The sequence below is a fragment of the Nilaparvata lugens genome, chromosome 3 (genome assembly GCF_014356525.2).
Source record: "Nilaparvata lugens isolate BPH chromosome 3, ASM1435652v1, whole genome shotgun sequence".
NCBI lineage: Eukaryota > Metazoa > Arthropoda > Insecta > Hemiptera > Delphacidae > Nilaparvata > Nilaparvata lugens.
In genome coordinates this window covers 93,066,739-93,089,633 of record NC_052506.1, presented here as the reverse complement: position 1 = coordinate 93,089,633, position 22,895 = coordinate 93,066,739, and the positions used below count along the sequence as shown (strand labels likewise).

The window sequence follows — 22,895 nt, the reverse complement described above, 5'->3', positions numbered from 1 at the left end:
CATGGACTTATACTATCTCATATTAGGTATGCTATTTTAGTATGGGGTAATTCATCTCAACAAAATATGGACAGGGTGTTTAAGATTCAAAAGAAGGCACTCAGATGTATAGAGAAAGTGAATAGGTTAGACTCTTGTAGGCCTTTATTTAAAAAGCTTGGTCTATTAACTGTGCCATCTTTGTATGTATATGAAGTTGTAATGCATGTGAAAACGAGTGGTGTGATCCAGAATTCAGATGTTCATGAGTATAATACGCGAAACAGAGCAGATTATCATATAATGGGTCACAATAGTAGGTTATTTGAACAAAAACCAGATTATATTGGTAGGAAATTTTATAACAAGCTACCTCAAATCTTGAAAAGTAATGATGATTTGAAGATTTTCAAAAAACAAATTAAAAAATATTTAGTTGATAGAGCTTTTTATAGTGTACAAGAATTCCTTTCAAACCTAAACTAGGTTGAACTACTTAGTGTTAGAATTATTATGTAATAACATGACTTGTCTTATACTCCATGACTGGAGTCTTTAGGACGTAATCTTTAAAAAAAAAAAAAAAAAAAAAAAAAAAAAAAAAAAAAAAAACATCCAATTCGAAATTATTAATTAGGTGCCGTACCCTATTTCATCCTCATCCATCCCTCTCAAGCGTCCACCCTCTTCTCAAGAGTCCTCAACTCTGAGAACATCTAATTTTGTGCATTCATTTACAAGAAAAAATAAACTCCAAGTCATTTTATATTGGAGCTAGTTGGAGTAGTTGGCATAAAAGGAAAAGAATTAGAATGGTTTTCTAGATATTTGACAGAGAGGAAACAACTTGTTAAAGTAGGCAATGTTTTGAGAGTACCATGCTACCAATAGACTATGGCGTTGTACAGGGAAGCAATTTAGGTCCAATTCTATTTCTCATTTACATCAATAACCTGAGAAAACTTAATATAATCTGATAAAATGTATTTATTGGCTGATGATACTGCTATCTTGTTCGATGATTCAGATTGGGAAGAATTTACTTCATCAGCAACAAGAAATCTTTCTCGAGTTAAAAAATGGTTCGTTCAGAGCTCACTAACAGTGGATCTAACAAAAACTGAATTCTTATCCATATAGCTCTTAGATCAAACATGAGCATCTACATTGATAGTATAAAGCTGCACACTTGCGATAATTTTAATGACAATAATTACTGTCAATGTGGAATTATTTCAAAAGTAGACACACACAAATATACTTGGGAATAGTTTTTAATAGCTTTATGAACTGGTCGGCTCATGTTGATTACACCAAAAATAGATTAAGGAAATTTATATATTTGTTCTCAGACAGCTTCTTCATAACATCCTATTCCCCGCAGAATAACGGCTTTGCTACTTTGCCTACTGTACTGTCAATTATTGCTTATTGGGTGGGGGGGAGCCTATAATATAGCTTGGGGTGGAGGATACAGATCTGTTTTGGAACCACTAGCCTAAATGTAATCCAAAAATCCATCATAAAAGCAGCTCTTGGAAAAGGTCGTAGATATCAAACATTCTGCTCTATTCAAAATGAATTCAAGGCTGTGCAAAGGCTAAAAATAAACGTTCTACTCGTGATATTTTTCAAAGTTTTTAGATATCATCAAGCTATCAAAATGAAAAAGTTTTCTCAGGTAAACATTTTTTTTCTGATCATTACTTTTTGAGATATGAGCGCCTGAAGTTTTGCATTTTTGGGACAAAACATTTCAAATTCGGTAAGATATAAATCCATGAGATTTAGAGGATGGATTCTTCATGGTACTGTTGATCTATTAAAACTAAAATTTTCTGATAATATAAATTTTTGAAAAAGTTATTCAATTTACGAAAAATAACCAAAAATAACTCAACTAAAAGTTATTTATGGTTATGTTTAGTAAATTGAATGACTTTCTTGAAAATTATTGATACTTTCAGAAAAAATTTGTTTTACTAGATCAACAATACCATGAAGAATCTATGCTCTAAATCTCATGGATTTATCTCTTACCGAATTTGCAATGTTCTGTCCCAAAAATTTAAACTTTATATCAACTTATTTAACATATCTCAAAAAGTAATGATCAGAAAAAAATGTTTTCCTGAGAAAACTTTTCCAATTTGATAGCTTGATGATATCAAAAAACTTCGAAAAATATCACGAGTAGAAAGTTTATTTTTAGCCTTTGCACAGCCTTAATGACTTCAACTTAAGGCAGCTCTATGTGAAAATTTCTAGACGAAATAAAAACTTCAAAAAATCATGATCATCATCACTTGTCACAGTAAATAAATATTTTTATAGTTTTATTTTCTCCTGGGATCCGCTCGAAAACATTCCAGAATAAAAAGGAAATCAAGGAAATGGCCTTGATCTGGGCCCAGGAATAGAGGTTCTATATCCTCCCCCATTTGGGGGCCATGACCCTTTCCCCCAGCATATTATAAGAATTCTAATTCATCAAGCATGCTCGAGCTTCTCTTATCGGGGATGACACAGTGACCGACTTAGTTCCTATTTTGGGCGGCAGATAGCGTTAGTTTGCCTATCGATCGTTTGCACGCGTGGTTGAACGAATTTTGGAGTATCCTAGTCTCAGATCACAGTCCGCCAGCTTCGGTTCTGCTGGTGTTATCTGTCCTCTCACTCACACTCATTCTCAATTATCTTCAATTCGTTCCTCCATCTTTCCTTCCGACGGCTCTGCTCATCACTTTGCTTCTTGTCGTCATATCCTGGCACCATTCCATCACACTCACCGTTTGTCAGGTCAATATACACCTATTTGACTCTCTCAACTCTAAATTAGCTTTCTCACTCAACACTAAAATAGAATGTAATGCTCAAAACACTAATAATAAACAATACTGAACTAGCTAATTCTGAGATTATCTCCGGATCTTTTCAGTTCCTTCGCCTACACAAGCAATGTATAATTTGGTATATTTTTTTATAATTTGGTAAACAAGGTATAATTTCGTCTACACATTTATGTATAATTTCACCGTGGGCCTAATCACTTCTAAGGCGATTTTGATAAAGAAATTGAGAATAACTTATAATGAGACATTTTCAAAAAACGAAATTTCAATATTTACCACAATGGGCTTATTTTAATAGAAATAATGCTTTCTTAAATAGCCTTCATATATAGTTTATATCTAGAGATTCCTTGCTCGTGATTGAAATTGAATCAAACATTTTATTATTGTTTTTTTCTCATCATAGCTACTAACGTACCGTTGTCATTATTATTTGATAGTATAGGACTATACATATTCCTTGGGTACCCTAGATTATCTCATTTCAGTTCTGTGTTGAGTTGAATATTATGAGATACCTTACTTTTGATATTATATGGATACTGTATTAATGAATAATGAATAGGGCCTATATGATAGAACAGCTATTAAACAGTTGAACATAAATGCTGTTCTAAGGGGTTCCTACTGTCCTCAAGCACAATAAAAACGACGAAAACACTCCCCTATACCAAAAAGAAATTAACCAGACAAAAACACTGCTGTCCTTTTTTGGAATCACCCCCCCCCCCCACCACTAAGATTTGTTTTTCAGTCCCACCTAGAAAATTTCAATGAGGCAGACTGCATCACAACGCCCCCCTGTGGGCACTTCTGTCTTTACTATATACGATAATATATGATCTAACTTAATTTTTGTCCGATTCACAAAGAGAAAATTTATTTATTTATTTACAATTGAGCTTATTTATTTATTTATTTATTTATTAGAGCAGTCACAAACACGATATTTGGAAAGAGAAACAGGCAATTGCCCAAAACTTCTTCAATTCCTTGATTTTGGCACATAAATAGTCCAAAGTGAGATTAAGTTTAAAATTTCTGTTTTCACTCAGAGAATACGTATTCGAGATAATGACTGATGAATTTTGAATTTCGAAGGGTTGATAAGAGCCGGAAATAACACTAAACAATCCGAAAGTTTCAATAATATTGAAATAAACTTGAAAATTTTGAGCAGAAAAATTAAAACTGAAAATTAAATTCAGTTATAAAGCCAATAATTATGAATAATCCATGATAAAAATATTCAATAATGGATATCTATATACATGAAACATCAATTGGAGTTTCTCCATTAGGCCTGAACATTCAACTCACACAGCTTATTATTTGAGGTATTATGGAGTATTTAGACTTTGAACCTTGAATCGTTCGAGATATTTTGTAACTATGCCCAATCCTGATTCCAGTTTGAGAATATAAATGCTGAACACTCTATAATAAATAGTGTACAGCAAGTTCAGTAGAGGTGGAGGATGGATACTGTACAGCAAAATTAATCAAACAGAATTGAAAATATTGTTGATCACTTGATGCTCAAAAATTGTATACATGTGAATTTTGGCATCATTATCGTTATCTAGAACCGATCTCAAGGACATGATTTGCTGTACAATAGATGACTTGCATATCAATTAGTTCGTGAGTTTTCATTGTCAAGGCCAAGCTATTTGTTGCTAACAGGTACATTACTTTGTCTTCATTGCGCTGTTAAAAGTTTCAAAGGTTCAAACTCATTCTCATTACATAACTCGAACGTGAACGTTTGCTGAGTTATTGCTGATGAGGTATACAAATCAGTTACCGTACTGTACGAGAACTTCTTTTTCACTCTAAATGTCTGCGAAGGCATTCAACAATATTAGATACTAGAAGAGAGCTTTATTATTTACATTATATTTTATTATTCATGACAACGGTCAATCCTTGATGGAGTAAGAAAACGTGGTTGCAACAGCGTTGAATAATGAGAACACTGTTGAATTTATTCCTATCACTCAATCAACACGAGAATTCCATGACTTGTAGGTGAATTATTTATTCAAACTTCGCGTGCTTTGGAAACTGCTGGTTGCTTATTATAGATATAGTAATAACCCCTCTGTGTCACAAAAAAATTTCTTCATATTTTGTATCACTTGAGAGTCCATATAGACGCTCATCGTCAAAAAGAAATACACTGTTCTTTGTTTACTAGTGCTAATGACATAGTTATGTTGACAAATTCAACTATAAGAGGTGAGTTTATTTACGTACGGTATACAAACATAAATAAGACCGGGTACCCTAAATAATTGATCCAATTGAATAATTGCCCACCTTCAATCGATGACAATACTGATTCAAAAAAATTTAAACAAAAACTATAATTATTTATTCATTATGGACATGTACCATCTGATCAATATAAATCTTATAAAGAGCCACTGTCATAGAATAGATCCATAAGTTTCGTACATTTTACATTATTATGTGTAGAAAGGCTAAACAGAGATATATATTATAGTGAATATCTTTCAAACCGTGTACATTCATTATTCATCTAGTCATGTAAAATTGTTAACAAGAGTTCATTCAAAGCAGTACACAATTTCAAGTGAGGAATATATAGTCAAAATGAAATAAAGTTGTTCAACATGGAGAACAGTAGGTAGTTTGAATAAAGTTTTATTTTTCCAACAATTTCAAACAGATCAATTTCCGTAGCCTGCACTCTATTTAATAATTATAATAAATTCCGAAAGAAACCTCAAATAGAGGTTTTTATCATTAGATAAGTATAAGCTATTGCGCTACCAGGAAAACCGCAAATATTTACCCATTTGTAAATTTATCACTGAATTTTGAGAATCAAATCATGGAAAACCTCTTTTATAGCCTACATTTTATGCAGGTTATAGATATTAATAAATTGACCGAGCAAGTGAGGTCCAAGATTCAAGTCGACGGTTTTGAATTTCTCTTTATGTTTATATTTATAATGATCCACATTTACAGCAAAACACGGCAATAGATTTTCATGAAATTTGACAGGTATATGTCAATGTATATTGTAAGGTTTTTTAAATTTTGCATTTCAAGGATAATACAAAAGGAAACGGAGTCTCCGTCAAACGCCAATATTCCCGAAAAAAATCAGACTATAGAATTATTCATCTGTACATTAGCTGTCAAGTGAATTATTAACTTTATTGCATTCAATGGTCAATGCAATTAAATGTAACTTAGTAAAAAAATCAGCTGCGTGTGGACTATTATTTGCATGCAATAGCGCATGCAATTGACTGAAAGTAACATATCAATTATTCTCTCGTTTTTTCTGTCCTTTCAACTCGGGCTGACCTGTTGCCAGTATGTCTTGAAGGAGATTAGCTTTTGATGTAAGCATTATTTTGATAACAACCTCAACAGCCATTAGCCGTTTTCACACCGATATCTCGCCGACACGACATACAGACAGCTTAAGGCTGATTCACACATATGGGACTGTGCTGCGATGCGGTTGCGATGGGACTGCGTTCATGTTGGGTCGGTATCATTCACACATAGGGGACTGTGCTGCGGCCGTCCTGTTGCTGTTTTGCTCTGTAATTACGTCATTCCATTGCAATCACTTCATTACTTCAGTAACAGAGATGAATTCCGACGAAGAGGATGTCATTTTAGCGGTTGGTGCGTTTATTGTATTGCGAAAACAAGAAGAAGAGAGAGAGAAAGAAAGAGGCAAAAATTTTGGGTGCACCAGCTGTGGAGAGCAAGAGATGAAGAGGGAGAATTCCACACAATATTTTCGCGTCCTAAAAGTGACCAAGTGAAATTTTTCAAGTATCTTCGTATGAGTATACCGAAGTTCTAGAACATTTTGGAAATACTTGAGAATGAATTAACGATTATAATATTCTAATACAAGCCAGAACAGCCGGCAGGTGTACACGAAGATGCCCGAGGCTGTACGGAAACAGCCAAAGCTGCTTCAGCGACTCACAGGGCATGAGACTGTGGCCTTGAAGAGCTCTCTGAAAGAGCTCTCAAATGACCTATGTGTGAATGACTATAGGCTCTAGTCATGCATTTCAAATGGAGAGACCGTTTTGGCGAATCCATCTAAAATCGACTGGCCGCAGTCCCATCACAAACGCAACACAGCACAATCCCATATGTGTGAATCTATCTTAATAGAGGAGGCTGTGGTTTACAACTGCGCGAGGTCTACTGTTCACAGAACTACTAGTCCATAAATACTTGAAAAGTAGTCGTCATCTCTCATCATCATCCCTCTCATTCATTACTCACGCACAAGCCTTTGAGCTTATGTGGGCATCAACCTCAGTATTATTATTATACTAGTAGTTCTGTGAACAGTAGACCTCACGCAGTATTCTCATCCACAATTACCTGATTGAAACTATAGACCTTATGGAAATACAGCAATAGCTTTGCTTCTCCACACATCTGTGTAATCACTCTTGTTAGGTGATTTATGATGAATAGTTCTATAGCCTGATTTTTACTTTCCTTGCACTACTACCATAAGTAAGGAAAGTATTGCTTTCCAAAAAAAATTACGGTACCCCAATTTCAAGTTTTCTATACGTTTCAAGGTCCCCTGAGTCCAAAAACATGATTTTTGGGTATTGGTCTGTGTGTGTGTAAGTGTGTGTGTGTGTGTGTGTGTGTGTGTATGTGTGTATGTCTGTGAACACGATAACTCCATTCCTAATTAACCGATTGACTTGAAATTTCAAACTTAAAGTCCTTATACAATAAGGACCCGACGATAAGAAATTCAATAAAATTCAATTCAAGATGGCGGAAAAAATGGCGGATAATTACTAAAAAACCATGTTTTTCACGTTTTTCTCGAAAATGGCTCTAACGATTTTCTTCCAATTTATACCATGGATAGCTATTTATAAGCCCTATCAACTGGCATAAGTCTCATTTCAGGGAAAATATCAGGAGCTCCGTAATATTCTTGAGAAAAATGGCGGATAATGACTAAAAAACCATGTTTTTCACGGTTTTCTCGAAAACGACTCCAACGATTTTCTTCAAATTTATACCATGGATAGCTATTTATAAGCCCTATCAACTGACATGAGTCTCATTTCTGAGAAAATTGCAGGAGCTCCGTAATATTCTTGAGAAAAATGACAGTTACTAAAAAACCATGTTTTTCACGATTTTCTCAAAAACGGCTCTAACGATTTTTTTCAAATCAATACTCTTTATAGTTATTTATTAGCTCTATCAACTGACATGAGTCTTTTTCCTGGGGTACTAATGGGGGGTCCACCCAATCCTAGAGAAATGGACTTTATTGTAACCTCCTTCTCGTGCATGAGGTAGGTAGGTAGAGCAGTTTATAAAAAGAACACAGTCATAGTCAAGATTCATCTGTAGAACAGCTGTTTTGACGAATTTCAAAAAATCATCGAATTTCACAATTTACATAAAGGAGAAAGTACTCTGAAAACAATAATAATTGTTTATACACATATACAGTAGTCTGATCGTAGTTGCAAATATGTTGCCGTCAATCGTCATTATGTTATTCCCCTGAATTATTCTCGTTTGATAATGAGGCTTATAGTTCAATGAGCAAGGAAAGTTGTGTGAGTGCCCCAAACCACATTTTTACTCTAATATTGGCGTATGAAGGAGGCTCCTTTTCCCTTTCATATTATCCTTGAAATGCAAAATTTCCAATAACCTTGTATATACGTCGACGCGACGCGATTTGAAAAGGAACATACCTGTCAAATTTAATGAAAATCTATTACCGCGTTTCGCCGTAAATGCGCAACATATAAACATTTAAACATTCAAACATTTAAACATTGAGAGAAATGCCAAATTACGTCGAAGCGCAATTTGAAAAGGAACATACCTGTCAAATTAAATGAAAATCTATTACCGCGTTTCGCCGTAAATGCGCAACATATTAACATTTAAACATTAAGAGAAATGCCAAACCGTCGACTTGAATCTTAGACCTCACTTCACTTGGTCAGCTATTACCTACTATTCTGATTAACTAATGCCAGTTTTTCAAGATACTGGCCTTTCAATCATCTTTAAGCTTTCTTTTTAAAATGCAATAGATTTGTTTCAAATTTCGTGTCTGGTTGGAGCATGCGTTTGCTAAATGTGAGTTTAAGTGTGTGTGTGTGAGAGAATAAATAAATCTATTTTGGTCGCCAGCGTCTGATATCGAAGCTGAGCTGCCTCCGCCCCCGGACCTGGGACAAGATTGCGCTCTAGTGGACATCATCTCTCGCAATCTTCATCCTCGTTATTTCAAGTCGCAGAGACACTCTCTCAGCTGAGAGTCAGCACTTGAGTGGCTTTGCTTCTTCATCTTCTTCTTCTTCCCTGCCTAATCTGCTTTTGCTGTGATTGTGGAGGTGTTCAAATAATAATCTGTGAATTTATAACCTCTTGTGTTTAGAGCTTCTAAGATACTCCAACTCATCCTCATAAGCCATGGCGGTAAGTTGTTTTGGTTAACCAACCTTCAATTTTTCAACATAGCTTACTTATAAATAAAATAATAAAAAGTTTCGTTTTTCTTGCAACCTTTTCTATAATTTGCAACATTCTTTACATAAGGCAAAACAGAAAACAAACAATGCAAATCCTAAACACAATAGCATATAGATTGTCATTAGATAATTTAAAATAATTAAGTCATAGTATTCTTGCCAAAATATAGATGATTCATGTTATTTTTATAAAAACTGAAAGTTTTTACAGTAACATAGTTTTATAAAATTCAAACAAATATACCTTGTGTATCATTAATACACTATTGTTTGTATTTATATGACATTTTATCAGTTTTTAGACTTATTATTTACATTCAATTTCTGTTATGCACATTCTAACGTCTTTAGCATCAAATATCAGTTACAAAAATATATTTCCAAAAAATAACTTTTTGTAACTAAAAATAGTTACAAAATATAGGCTATCTGTACTGTTTTTTTAGGGCTACTTTTGAATATATATATCTGAATACCCTTTTCAAAAATTATTTATTATTTATCCGCACCGGTGTGAGGCAGACTTAATAATTTATTCAATTCGTAGAATTAGAACTTATTGTCATCTTTCTATTTCTGGTAATTATTTATATAATGCCATTATCAAGTCATTATATTGCCATTATAACCGAAGTCATTATTATTCATTATAGTCGAAACAAGTCGTGACTAAATAATTTTTCGCCACACTGCACAGAAAGCAGGTGTTTTCCTGTCCCTACGTAGATCTGAAAGACATTGTTTGCAGATGACTCTCGTCTGACGTCAGAAAAGTGTTTCTTTCCGGCCCAGACCGGAAAACGTACTTTTTCTAGCCGCTAACATGGAAGTCCGTAGTTAATAAGTCATCCGCTAGATCGGGCAAGTGTCAATTTTCTTCATCTGAAGTTGCAATTATTTCAGTTCGAGTTTCAAATCAAACTAATTCAGCATTCACTTTGCAACCATTTATATTCAATTATTTATTGTTGATTAGCGCATTCCGAATTTCCAAAAATGCTTGAAGATGACGATGCCCGTGATATTCTAAGTGAAATTTTGAAAGAAATCCTGACTGCAAATCTTCTACCACTAAAATCAAGAGATAGGTACGATAACTTAACGAGTATTCTTTATTTATTTTGGCAGTAATACTTGTAGTGTGGCAAAAAATATCGTTCACACCATGGGCAAAAATGTTTTTCCGGCTCTCAATCTTTTCTAATCCTCGGCCTACGGCCTCGGACTTGAAAACCGATTTCGAGCCGGAAAAATGTCATTTTCTGCTCTAGGTGCGAAATATACTATTAAAAAGGGTACTCAGTTTTATATTCTTATTTGTACTGTTGTACCCATATTTTTATGACATTCTACCAGTTTTTAGTCTTATTATTTACATTCAGTTTATATTACATTCTAACGTCCGAGGCATCAAATATCAGTTATAAAAATATATTTCCATTACATGATATTGAATTCCTATATTAATAATTCATAGATGTTCAATCCATATCTTTTATGCATTTTCTTCATGAGTTATCGGACCCGGCTGCCAAATTCATTCATTCATCAAGTCATATAGAGACCCTGAAATTTATTAGTTGCAATCTATAAATTCTAAAAACAGTACCTTAGCCGACGTCACTTGACATATATTTATTCATTGAAGTGAATTGTGAAATGCAAGATGAATCTATACTACATATAATAGGTGTGACTCATTATTACAAGAGTGGGATAATTTATTGTTGAAAAAGGTCAAATTAGTAATGAGGCCATTGACAATATAGAATTAATAATTTTCTGACATTAAAAAGTTATACATCAACTACACCTCTTCTGTTAAATAATATATGTTGTTGCTTTTGGGTTTCTTCTGCAATTTCCAAGGAATACAGATTATTTAATAATAAATCATTTTAAATTTACTTTTAATATATTGTGAATCATCATTTTTTCATTTAATTGTCCTATGAATCAAAATATACAACCCATTATTGATATGAATTGGACCAATACCGTACTTTTTCTCCGTATAATATGACTCATTATGAAACATAAGTCATAAATAACATTATCTCATTGTTATCTTCTACTAACATTTTTTAACAGAGATACATTATTTATAAATCATCTCTGCTGAACACTTTCTATTTTTATTCGCATGGTTTGTGAAACTAAGATAAGTAGGTACGTATATGAAAGATATTTATAATTTTATTCATAAAGTTCAAAACAGCTCGTCATAATTCATTTTTCAGGAAATAAAAATGCCTGAACTGGATACAACAGTATTGAAAGAAGCAAAGTTACCAATTATATGGGTGCTAGGTGAGTTTTTGAATATAATTATAATTTATTTATTGATTTATTAAATTGAGTACCGGTACAATCTTAACACTCTTTCAAAAAGAACCCAAAACTGTTTCAATTTATTCAACTTCTTTTTTTGATTATCATTGCTTTAATCCATAATTTTTAAAATAATTTCTATTATATCCCAACAGAACACATGTACTGGTTAAGTTTCTATCCAATGATCATCATTTGAAACTCTTGTCTTCTATTTCTGAAGCCACGGTAGCTAACTAATAAACTTATTTTTACTCTCTTTTCTATTTTGTTGGACTTTGAAACTAACGACTTTGGCAACTGTTTATTTTACCGATGACATTGAAGTCTATAACACTTTGGTCTTGACCTATTCTCCTGTTAAATATATAAAATATGCAGCATTAATAAAAAATAGACTTACAAACATTGCTGGAAACGTTGATTTTTTTTAAATTTTCTCAATAAAGTACCTATTTGAAAAGTTTCCGTTTTATAGTTGGGTCCAAGTTATAATGGCAGTATTTGATTACCATTCGTGTTGCTATCCTCGTCTATCATTCGACAAAGCCGATAGCGCTATCCTTTTCTAGCTCCGCAACGTTGCCAGATCGTTTTTTAATAATGTAGAAATAAAATTTATTTACAAAATATTCAATCTCAATCATGCAATCTTATATGTTTCAAATATATTTTCTTGACAAATAAAATATGTTTCATTATTTCAAACAAGAATGAACAGTTAATATTACATCAGATATATACCGGTATCAGCTATAGAAGGCAGTGGCAAGACAGAGAATCGATAACGCTGTTCTCCTATATTTCTCCACTGCCATCATAACGTGGACCTGACTATGGTATCTATACGTAGTATAATTTTTATACTTCAAGTCCACTTCAGCCTGGCTGAGTGCGAATAGTCCAATTAAAACTCATGGGAATTATATTATTATTTGGAGCTCAAGGCTTCTTTTTCCAGTCACGCCAAAAACTATTGCATTTTAATGATCATTTTTATTTGTAAAAATATTTCTTGTATTTGGCAATAAATAAAAAATATTTTTAATATGCCAATCACTTTCACTCGATAAGTGTGAATCTAGCGGCTGAAGGCGGTTGAAGTAAAAATTATGTTATCTGCTCTCTCTATTTTAATTTCCAAGTATTATTTGTTACCATTGTTTCATTTGTCAAGCTTTATGTCTGTTGGTCCCCTTTCAGCTATTTTATTGTGATTGTGTATCTTAAATCATTAAATGAATTATGAATTATTTTTGTTGAAGTTGGATTGTTTATTTTCTGTGGACAGGAGGTCCAGGGTCGGGAAAAGGCACACTGTGCAACCAGATAGTGGCGACATACGGGTTCACGCACATCTCGACGGGTGATCTGCTGAGAGCCGATGTCCAGTCGGGGTCCGACCGCGGAAAGGCTCTCAACGCCATCATGACCAAGGGCGAGCTCGTGCCCACCGTTAGTAGGCCCATTATTCACAGCTCAATCTTCTAGAAATTTCAAAAATCAATAATTTTATCTGTCGTTCAAACTTAGGTTTGCCGCATGGCCACTGTTATTTCTTACAAGAATAATAACACACTCTTGCCATATTTATGCTGATTCTTCCAATTCAAATTTTCAATTTATTCATTTCAAAATACAATTCCAATAAAAACTGTATACATATATTTTGGACTCCCTCTAGCTATTAGCTAAATTACCTAGGCTTTATCTTACTCTCTTTCTCTCAAAGGCTTCTGTGAAGCAGTGGCAGCACTGAACTCCATATAAAAGCAACCCTGGAACCTGAGATTTGCACTGACATAGTAGATCTATCAATTAAATACTTATCCTAATGAATGAATCGAATTTTATTGTAAAGAAACAAAACAAGTCATGAGCAAAGTCAAATACATAATAGGCTATACAATTATTATTACAATACTATAAACTACACATTGAACATACAATACAGAATACATAATTTAAAAAAAATCAATTCAACTTCTAATACAAAAAATGAAAACTTTATTCATTCTTTATTCATTGATGCATACAATAAGTACATCTTCAAAATTAGGAGAGAAAAAATGAGGTAACCTTGTGCTATTCCTCTCCCAAATTTAGATAAGGTTACACATAGTCCCGAATAGGTTAAGTCTTGTAGTTGTTCACTTCACAAAATTTTCAGTCCTTAATTATTTTCACAAAGTAGATTTTCAAATTTAGATGCTTCAAAACCAAACGAAGAAGAAATATTTTAAATTATTATCACTAAAATAGGAAGTATTCACATGTTTAAGAAATAATTTTAGAGGACTAAAAATAACAAACTTTATTATATTATGATAATATAAAGAAATACTCACACAGTATATAAGTTACACAGTATATAAAACTATATAAGTTGTCAAGCTGTATATTATAATAGGACTGGAATCAATATAGAATAGGCCTATAATCAATTATTTCTGTCTATTATTGAAAATTTTAGTTTTGTAATTCAATTTTTTTATGTGATGCCCGCATAAGCTCTTAGGCTTGTGCGTGGGTAATGAGTGAGAGGGATGATGCTGATGATGAGAGATGACGACTACGTTTTAGGTAGTCGGGACCGACGGCTTATCGTCTCCTCCGAAAGACGGAATTTTTGGAAGACTAGTGATTTTTTTTCATTGAATTACTAGAAATACCTACTCGTTTCTCGTTTGTGAGAAAAATATTATTACTTGATATTCTGACATTGAAAAGTAACAAAAGTTACACTACACCTCTTCTGTTAAATAATTATGTTGTTGCTTTCGGGTTTCTTCTGCAATTTCCAAGGAATTCAGACTATTTAATAATCCAAAGTACCTTCACTGAACACTTTTCTAAACTATTTTTTCTTTTAGAATGTAGTACTGCACTTACTGGCTGAGAAGATGATTAGTTTGGTGAGTTCGTCGAAGGGATTCTTGATCGATGGATATCCACGAGAACTGGAGCAGGGAAAACAATTCGAAGAGACGGTAAGTAAAAAAATTGAAAGATCTTCTCTTTCTTCTAACTTTACAGCTTGATGTGAGCTTTAGCCTCTCGCACAAGAGCCCTCCATTCATCACGGTCACATGCCTTTCGTCTCCATGCTATTATCGACATCTTTCGGAGATCATTCTCCACTTCATCATTGAAAGATGGATATTTTTATTCTAAGTAACTAAGTTTAGTACAGAAAATTTTAGGATTTGAAAAAATCATACAAATTTTAGTATACTACAATGGAGTTGGCTTATAGGCTTACGAATTGTTGGTCTTCAAATACTGATACTTTTATCTAACAGGGGTCTGCTATTTTATAATTATTTGTTAACTAGGGTAATTTATTAACAAAAACATTCGGGTGTTCTGATATCGCACAATGTTTCTAAATTGTGATTATTGTAATTTGTGAATTTACTAAACAAAATAGGTGCAAGGACTTTCCCATAAATAGTACAGAACTCTTAAAAATACAACATCTCGTATCAAAATATCCAGCAAAATCAAATTTGAAAAGACTCGAGTTTCATTTGTGTTGCGTTGCATTTCGACCACTCTATAGTTATAGATTGAAACATTACACATGGCTGTGATACTCATTGAATTGGATTTCATATGTTTACAACGGTGTGGTGATGCATATTATAGGATGAACTACATTCTTTAAAATGTCATGCTACGGCTATTTATACAAACTGATAGCTAATAAATCAAACTGATAGCTAATAAATCAAACTGATTGGAATCAGCTTTCAGACTGAATCAATAATCGAAATTCAAACTGATATCTTGAACGAGATTAATAAGTATTATTCATCAATTCAGCAGTATTGTGTATAGTTTATTCAGCAATTTGATAATTGCACTATCATGTTCTCTTCCATCTTCACACGTCTCCCATTATTTTTCGCTTCCCCTAACATTCTTAATTATAACAAAATTTCACAGTAAAATAATTCGAATGAATTTTCCCACGTTATATTGGCGTTTTCCTTGTGTGACGGCTTTAAAATATTTTTTTACATTATAAGGATTCTATTGAAGAAATAAAACAGTTTCGAAATGAATGAAGAATTATAGTAATTCTATGTAATAAAACTTTGAAGTAGTCCGCCTATTGAAATAAATTAGAAATTCAAGATTCAAGATTCATGATTTCTTTATTGCGAAAAATATTAATTTATATACAAATGCATAGCATCGTCATAATAAATTAAACAAGGTGAATAAAAAGTATTCACATTCATAGAAATAAAAATTCAAACACAAAAGCATACAAACAGCAAACAAAAATACCCTCAAATTAGAAACTCCTCTTTTCTATACGGGCATTTTTCTATTAAAATATTGGTTCTCTTAGATTTACCCACTTCTAGCTCCTTCAAATAATGTGCAGGAAGCTTCTCATAAGCTCTTATACCAAACTCCTTAAAGCAGTTCAATGTATTTGCATGATTGCACTGGTTCACTCTAGGAGATTCAGAATTTCTTGTGTAATGGTTGTGAACGTTGCTTTTAACAGAAATACTTGCTAAATTAATTTTTACATACATAAGACATACAACTGTCAAAATGTTGAACTTCTTAAATAAATCCACACAATGATATCTATAGATATCTATATAAAAATGTGTGTTTCTTTATTTTTAGATTTCGCCGTGTGACATTATTTTGTATTTGGATGCGAATGACGATGTGATGATCGCGAGGCTGCTGAAGAGAGGTCAGACGTCGGGTCGAGCGGATGACAACGAAGAGACAATAAAAAAGAGACTGAACACGTTCCACACACACAACGATCCCATTGTACAAAACTATGAGAGCAAAACGAAAAAAGTAAGTCCTTGAAAATCATATATACAGTTGTACATTCATATAGAATCTACATAAACATATTATACTGGTGCATATATATGTTCATTCATATAACCATATGTATATACTGTAAGTATATACTACATTAAAAGTTAACTTATAACATATACATATATATATACTTGGTATAACATTTACCTTTTCATCTGCATCTGTGATTTTGTGACCTTTTAATTTGTATAATTTTGGTTAGGCCTACTTCACAATTGTGTGACTCTTTAATCGAATGAACCTATTCATCATCATACTGATTTCTATAATTCAAATTTCCATGTGATGATGAAGGATTACTGTATCTATATTGAATTGTCAGATACAACTATTCACTCGCAGAAATGACAAGATTTGCTTGTTATTCATGCTTGTTTCAATTATATTATTCGAAAGTGCTGATTTGGTTTTGTGTCACTGTAGAAGCAGTCTTGTTTATTCATCCAAGATCCAAGTCAAAGCTACCAATCACAAGTTGAAATAGCAACAAAAATGAATACGATAACAAATAGAATACGATAACAAATATATAGGTACTTCATAGTTAGTTTTGAAATTTTATAAGTAATATGAAAGCCAACAAAACAACGATTAAGTGAATTATTCTGGATACATATTTTGAATAGTTAGAAATAACTAACTTATACCAACCCAATTAATAATTTAGGCTGATGAAATAAAAAAATTAGTCACCATTGATAGTCATTCATTCAAGAGAAAAAATAATTCATTATTTTCAAATACAATTTCTTCTAGTAGCTTTATAGTGATTCGCATAAGTGGAGGAAAAATGTAGAGTTCAAAGTAGCAAATTAGTTGTTATTCAACAAGGTTTTGTCCGAACATGAACGGTAGCTCTATAATGTAATGAGTAATTATTTTCACTTTCACAATAGTATCGCACATTACTTGGAGGTATTCGTGTAGTCACGTCTGGGAGTGTTTCAAGGCACTGGCCCCATATATTCAGTGTACAGGGATTACCTTGATGATACTACACGTATACGGACAACTAAACAAGTAGGCCTAATGTACTGTTGTGAAAGTCAAAATAGTTACTCATCATATTAGGAGATGTGCGAATCATCATGTAGATTAAATAAAGAATTGTTCAATAAACAATGAGTTAGTTTGTTTATTATTTGGTAAATCTTAGGTAGAATAGTGTCTGGTACAACATCAAAATGTACCGTAAGTGTGTGTACTAAACATAATTTTACAAAATAAGATAGTCATCAAATTTATGTTCAAATTTAAATGAAACAAGTCTGTCATTTTTATAGTTGAATGAAGGTGGCTTTAATCTTTTCTCAATTTGGTCATAGTCTATTAAACATTTGTCCTCAGGTTCGGGCCACTTAAAAACATTGTCACCGATATTTCTTCCACACCGAACAAAAATTCCTTCAGTCTCAATGATCTGCTCCACAATAGCAATGTAGTACTTGATGCTGCGCTTCCCAGGAAATTTTACTAGGAGCCAATCCCCATCTTCAGGGTTCTTGAAAGTCTCACCACCTAAAATTCATTAGTTAAGGAAAATAGTGCTTGCACTATTTATTTATTTATTTATTTATTATTATAGTGCTTGCAAGATATTTGACAACTGTTCCTAGGCCTATTACCTGTGACCTGTAGGCCTATTACACTGGACAAATGTTTGTACCTTTTTAGTTTGTGCACACAGTGTTTTTGAAAATTATCTTGTGCTATGACCTGTTACCATTTAAAAAAAAGTGTAGGTTGGTTGTTTTTGTTATATACACTTCAAGAATAAAATACTTATCCAATTTTATAACTATACAGTTTAAGAAACCCAGTCTTGAAGCCCTGGTATACTATTTTTGTAACAATGGTTAAGCATACTCTGTAAAAAAATATTAGTATTGATAATTTTGTTGTATAAAGGATACAGTGTGTAGCAGTCGAGGTCTTGAATGAAGAGTTGTTCCTATTTTTCAGTTTGTCCATGGAAGTTTTGGTCTTACCACCTAAAATTCATTAGTTAAGGAAAATAGTGTAAGATCTTTAACAACTGTTCCTAGGCAATCCAATTTTAGAACTATACAGTTTAAGAAACCCACAGTGTAGATTTGGTATGTCAGTCTTAAATTTTAATACTATTTTTGTAAATTGGTTAAGCCTACTCTGTAAAAAATAGTAGTATTCTAGAGAATTTTGCTGTAAAAAGGATACAGTGTGTAGAACTTGAAGCAGTCGAGGTTTTGGTATTTTGTCCTTGAGAGTGTTGCAAGTTTATCTGTCCAATATGGAAATGTTTACATTTTTGGTTTGGAGCACATAACATACATGTAAGACTTCTTACTTGGATCAGGTTTTTATTAGCTTCTGCCCAACAGATTTCATGAGTTTTGATGGTCCCTTTAAACTTGGGTAATGTAAGTTGAAGATTATCGCACTCCAAAACCTCCTCATGAGTAACATATATCACTTTTACTCCAGGGCAGTGTAGACTCAACTGTTGTACCAAAACAGGTACAGTAGGTATATCTACTCCTTTTGATACTAAGTTGTCAGCTGTTCTTTTCAGGACACCGCCAACTCCATCAGCAGCTCCCTTGCCATGCCCGGCTTCTAGGTAATGCCAATTGACACTACTTACACCCAACAGAGATGTCAGATATTCACCAATGAGAACAAACATTTTTCTGTTACGATATTGACTGGAGGGGCCATCGCTTACAAAATGCATTTTTGAAAGATTTGGTATTAAGTTTTTAATTTCTTTGAAAATCGGTTTGAGATGTCCACAAACAGCAACTGCATCATGGCGCCTTTCTTCAGATACAGTGCAAAAACAAACAGATTTCAAATCTTCAGTGACTTTATCTTTGTAGTATAATATTGAAGTGTGCAAAGTAGCTTGATTTCTTGATCCTCCAAAGTGCAAACTCTGGATCTCTTCTGTATACTTACAATTATAATTCTCTGAGTAGTCCATGTGTAATAAACCCTCATTTACTTTCAAGTTTTCCTTTGCTTGGCGGATGGCTCGATACTGGTGTTTTATATTAAGAACATGGATCAAAAATTTGTTCAACAAACCTCTAAATAGTCTAACAAGCATTTCTTTTGTAGTAGATCTGTCTTCTTTCACAGTTTTTTTCTTTTTCTTCTTGATTCCCTTAATTTCTACTTCTACTTCAATAGTGTTCCAATAAAAATAGTTAATGGTGTCATTTTTGTTGTCATCATTCAAGGCTATATCAATGTTTCTGAGTTTACAGATTACACATTTCCTTTGAAGACAAATTTCGTTGGTTTCTCCATCACAAGTAAGGCTCGATAACAAATCTTTAGTATTTTTCTCAGTGATTAGTTGTGAACTATTCAACTTTGAAACAACGAGTTCCATATTTGTATGGAGTTTACACAAACAAGTGTCTCTATTTTTACAATCAGGGATGGTAATCCAAAACGGTCTAAGTTTACAAAACTTGGAGTAGCTCATGTCGTTGTGGTTTTGGTAAGTGGCTGTAAACTTTTTGTGAAGATTCTGCAGAGAATCTGTTAATAGCCGTTTCTGCATTTTTACTTTTTTTCGTGTTATTGTTTCCTTTTTTCCTGCACACTGCTTACTGTGCTCATCTTGGGACAAAAAATATGTAACATCTTTCCTCTCACACACTAGTTTGTGAATGTTTTTATTGTTAGTTTTCAAGTTTGTGGTTCTGCGAGAAATAATATCCCTAACTTTAGACATCATTCGATACTTCTTGATTATTTTACCACTTAAAAATGTGGCTAGACATCTCTTCCTATTTAGGCTTTTTTCTTCTTTAAAGTTAACATTAATCTGATTTTTAAGCACTTCTCCAAAAACAAGTTGTTTTTTAATTTCATTTGAACAATTTTGTCCTTTTAACATATGCTTAACTTTTTTCCTTGGTGTCACTTCAATTGGACTTTTTGATCTCTGAATTCTTTTACGTAAAGTTTCAACCTTTCTTCTCAATGTAGCATTTTCGTCATGTAACTTTTTATTCTCTTTTTTCAACATTTTCCTATTTTTTCTCTGTCTTCTTTTTCCGCTTTCCACTCTAGAAGTAGATGGCTGATTTCTCTTTTCTGGTGGTGGAGTAGCAAAAGCATCTGGACTGGATGGTGGGGTATTAGCATCTAAATCATTTATAAGTTTTTCCTGATGCTTTATTTTTTCTCTGTAGGTTTTTGAACATTGCTTCCATTGTTTTCTGAGAATTCTTTGTTGTCGGGTTGGCATTTCATTTATTGGCTTTCTTTGGGCTTTTTTCCTCTCTCTGTCTTTTTTTCTTGCTTCTTCAAGTTTTTCAGGATCTTGCTTCAACTTCTCCCTAGCTCTCTGCATACTTAGTTTCTTGGCTTCTCTTCTTTTGGCTAAATATTTTTCAGTATTCACTTTCTTTTTCACTCTTGCCATGACCTAAAATATAAATTTTTCAGATTAAAAAACAACAATATTTTTCACTGGTATGTAATTAAGGGCGGTCCTACTTCTATAAGAATGTAAAGTTAACTAATTTACCAATATAACTCATATCAAGATTGAAAAACACTAGGATCATGATAAATGAAACAAAGAAGTTCAAAAAAATTTTTTTTTATGTTGGACTGCTATTAAAAAAGATATTTTTCAGAAACTACTGGTAGTTCAGGTGATGTTTCCACCCCCTACCCCCGCAAATATGAGCCTGTGTGAGGCAATTTTTTGTAATTTAGGGACACGCACTTCTAATTCACACAAATTTACCCTTTTTATGTTCAAGTTGGTCCAATAAATAAGCAAAAGGGACTTTCTAAAATTCACTTCAAATTTATAATATATAAGCCTAATAGGCCTAGTTGTTTTTGCAAAGTAAACAGTTGCCCAGCAATAGCTACAGAGGATAAACCATGCTATGAGATTTCTTGAAAACATGTGATCTATGATTAAAATATTCACAAGAGCAAATATTAATCAGTCCTGGTAACAGTGTTGATTTATATTAGTGTTCAGTTCCTAAATACAGAAAAACGTCATGTCCGTTACCACACATCATGTCCGTGGACTGTCCATAGACAGCACAATCCACGGACATGATGTCCACGGACATGATGGTTTCTTAGTATTTTATTTTTTACCAGTGCAAATTTAAGGTTAAGCCAACTCCTTCACTACAGTGGAGAAAGAAGTTCTAGTTTGACATAATTTAAAAACAATATTCATAAAAACTTAATAACACTTAACTTTTTTCCTTGGTGTCACTTCAATTGGACTTTTTGATCTCTGAATTCTTTTACGTAAAGTTTCAACCTTTCTTCTCAATGTAGCATTTTCGTCATGTAACTTTTTATTCTCTTTTTTCAACATTTTCCTATTTTTTCTCTGTCTTCTTTTTCCGCTTTCCACTCTAGAAGTAGATGGCTGATTTCTCTTTTCTGGTGGTGGAGTAGCAAAAGCATCTGGACTGGATGGTGGGGTATTAGCATCTAAATCATTTATAAGTTTTTCCTGATGCTTTATTTTTTCTCTGTAGGTTTTTGAACATTGCTTCCATTGTTTTCTGAGAATTCTTTGTTGTCGGGTTGGCATTTCATTTATTGGCTTTCTTTGGGCTTTTTTCCTCTCTCTGTCTTTTTTTCTTGCTTCTTCAAGTTTTTCAGGATCTTGCTTCAACTTCTCCCTAGCTCTCTGCATACTTAGTTTCTTGGCTTCTCTTCTTTTGGCTAAATATTTTTCAGTATTCACTTTCTTTTTCACTCTTGCCATGACCTAAAATATAAATTTTTCAGATTAAAAAACAACAATATTTTTCACTGGTATGTAATTAAGGGCGGTCCTACTTCTATAAGAATGTAAAGTTAACTAATTTACCAATATAACTCATATCAAGATTGAAAAACACTAGGATCATGATAAATGAAACAAAGAAGTTCAAAAAAATTTTTTTTTATGTTGGACTGCTATTAAAAAAGATATTTTTCAGAAACTACTGGTAGTTCAGGTGATGTTTCCACCCCCTACCCCCGCAAATATGAGCCTGTGTGAGGCAATTTTTTGTAATTTAGGGACACGCACTTCTAATTCACACAAATTTACCCTTTTTATGTTCAAGTTGGTCCAATAAATAAGCAAAAGGGACTTTCTAAAATTCACTTCAAATTTATAATATATAAGCCTAATAGGCCTAGTTGTTTTTGCAAAGTAAACAGTTGCCCAGCAATAGCTACAGAGGATAAACCATGCTATGAGATTTCTTGAAAACATGTGATCTATGATTAAAATATTCACAAGAGCAAATATTAATCAGTCCTGGTAACAGTGTTGATTTATATTAGT

At 33.0% G+C, this 22,895-nt stretch overlaps 2 protein-coding genes across 4 annotated transcripts; one reads left to right on the top strand and one right to left on the bottom strand.

Moving 5' to 3' along the window:
• Window positions 1-2,550: 2,550 nt before the first annotated feature.
• On the top strand, window positions 2,551-16,671 carry LOC111055899 (adenylate kinase isoenzyme 1). 2 transcript variants are annotated; one of them, XM_039425078.1, is made up of 6 exons: window positions 2,559-2,778; window positions 9,039-9,326; window positions 11,620-11,689; window positions 13,002-13,165; window positions 14,584-14,700; window positions 16,361-16,671. In XM_039425078.1, the coding sequence occupies exons 2-6, from the start codon at window positions 9,321-9,323 to the stop codon at window positions 16,556-16,558; spliced, it is 555 nt and encodes a 184-aa protein (XP_039281012.1). In that variant the 5' UTR covers window positions 2,559-2,778; window positions 9,039-9,320; the 3' UTR covers window positions 16,559-16,671. The 2 variants fall into 2 exon arrangements, with proteins under 2 accessions (XP_039281014.1, XP_039281012.1); XM_039425080.1 differs by lacking the exon at window positions 9,039-9,326 and having other exon boundaries at window positions 2,551-2,778.
• A 1,022-nt stretch (window positions 16,672-17,693) lies between these two features.
• On the bottom strand, window positions 17,694-21,803 carry LOC111060215. Of its 2 annotated transcripts, XM_022347861.2 has the most exons (3): window positions 18,773-21,803; window positions 18,490-18,567; window positions 17,694-18,094 (listed from the first exon to the last, which is right to left on the bottom strand). In XM_022347861.2, the coding sequence occupies exons 1-3, from the start codon at window positions 20,994-20,996 to the stop codon at window positions 17,793-17,795; spliced, it is 2,604 nt and encodes an 867-aa protein (XP_022203553.1). In that variant the 5' UTR covers window positions 20,997-21,803; the 3' UTR covers window positions 17,694-17,792. The 2 variants fall into 2 exon arrangements, with proteins under 2 accessions (XP_022203553.1, XP_022203555.1); XM_022347863.2 differs by lacking the exon at window positions 18,490-18,567.
• Window positions 21,804-22,895: the final 1,092 nt, after the last annotated feature.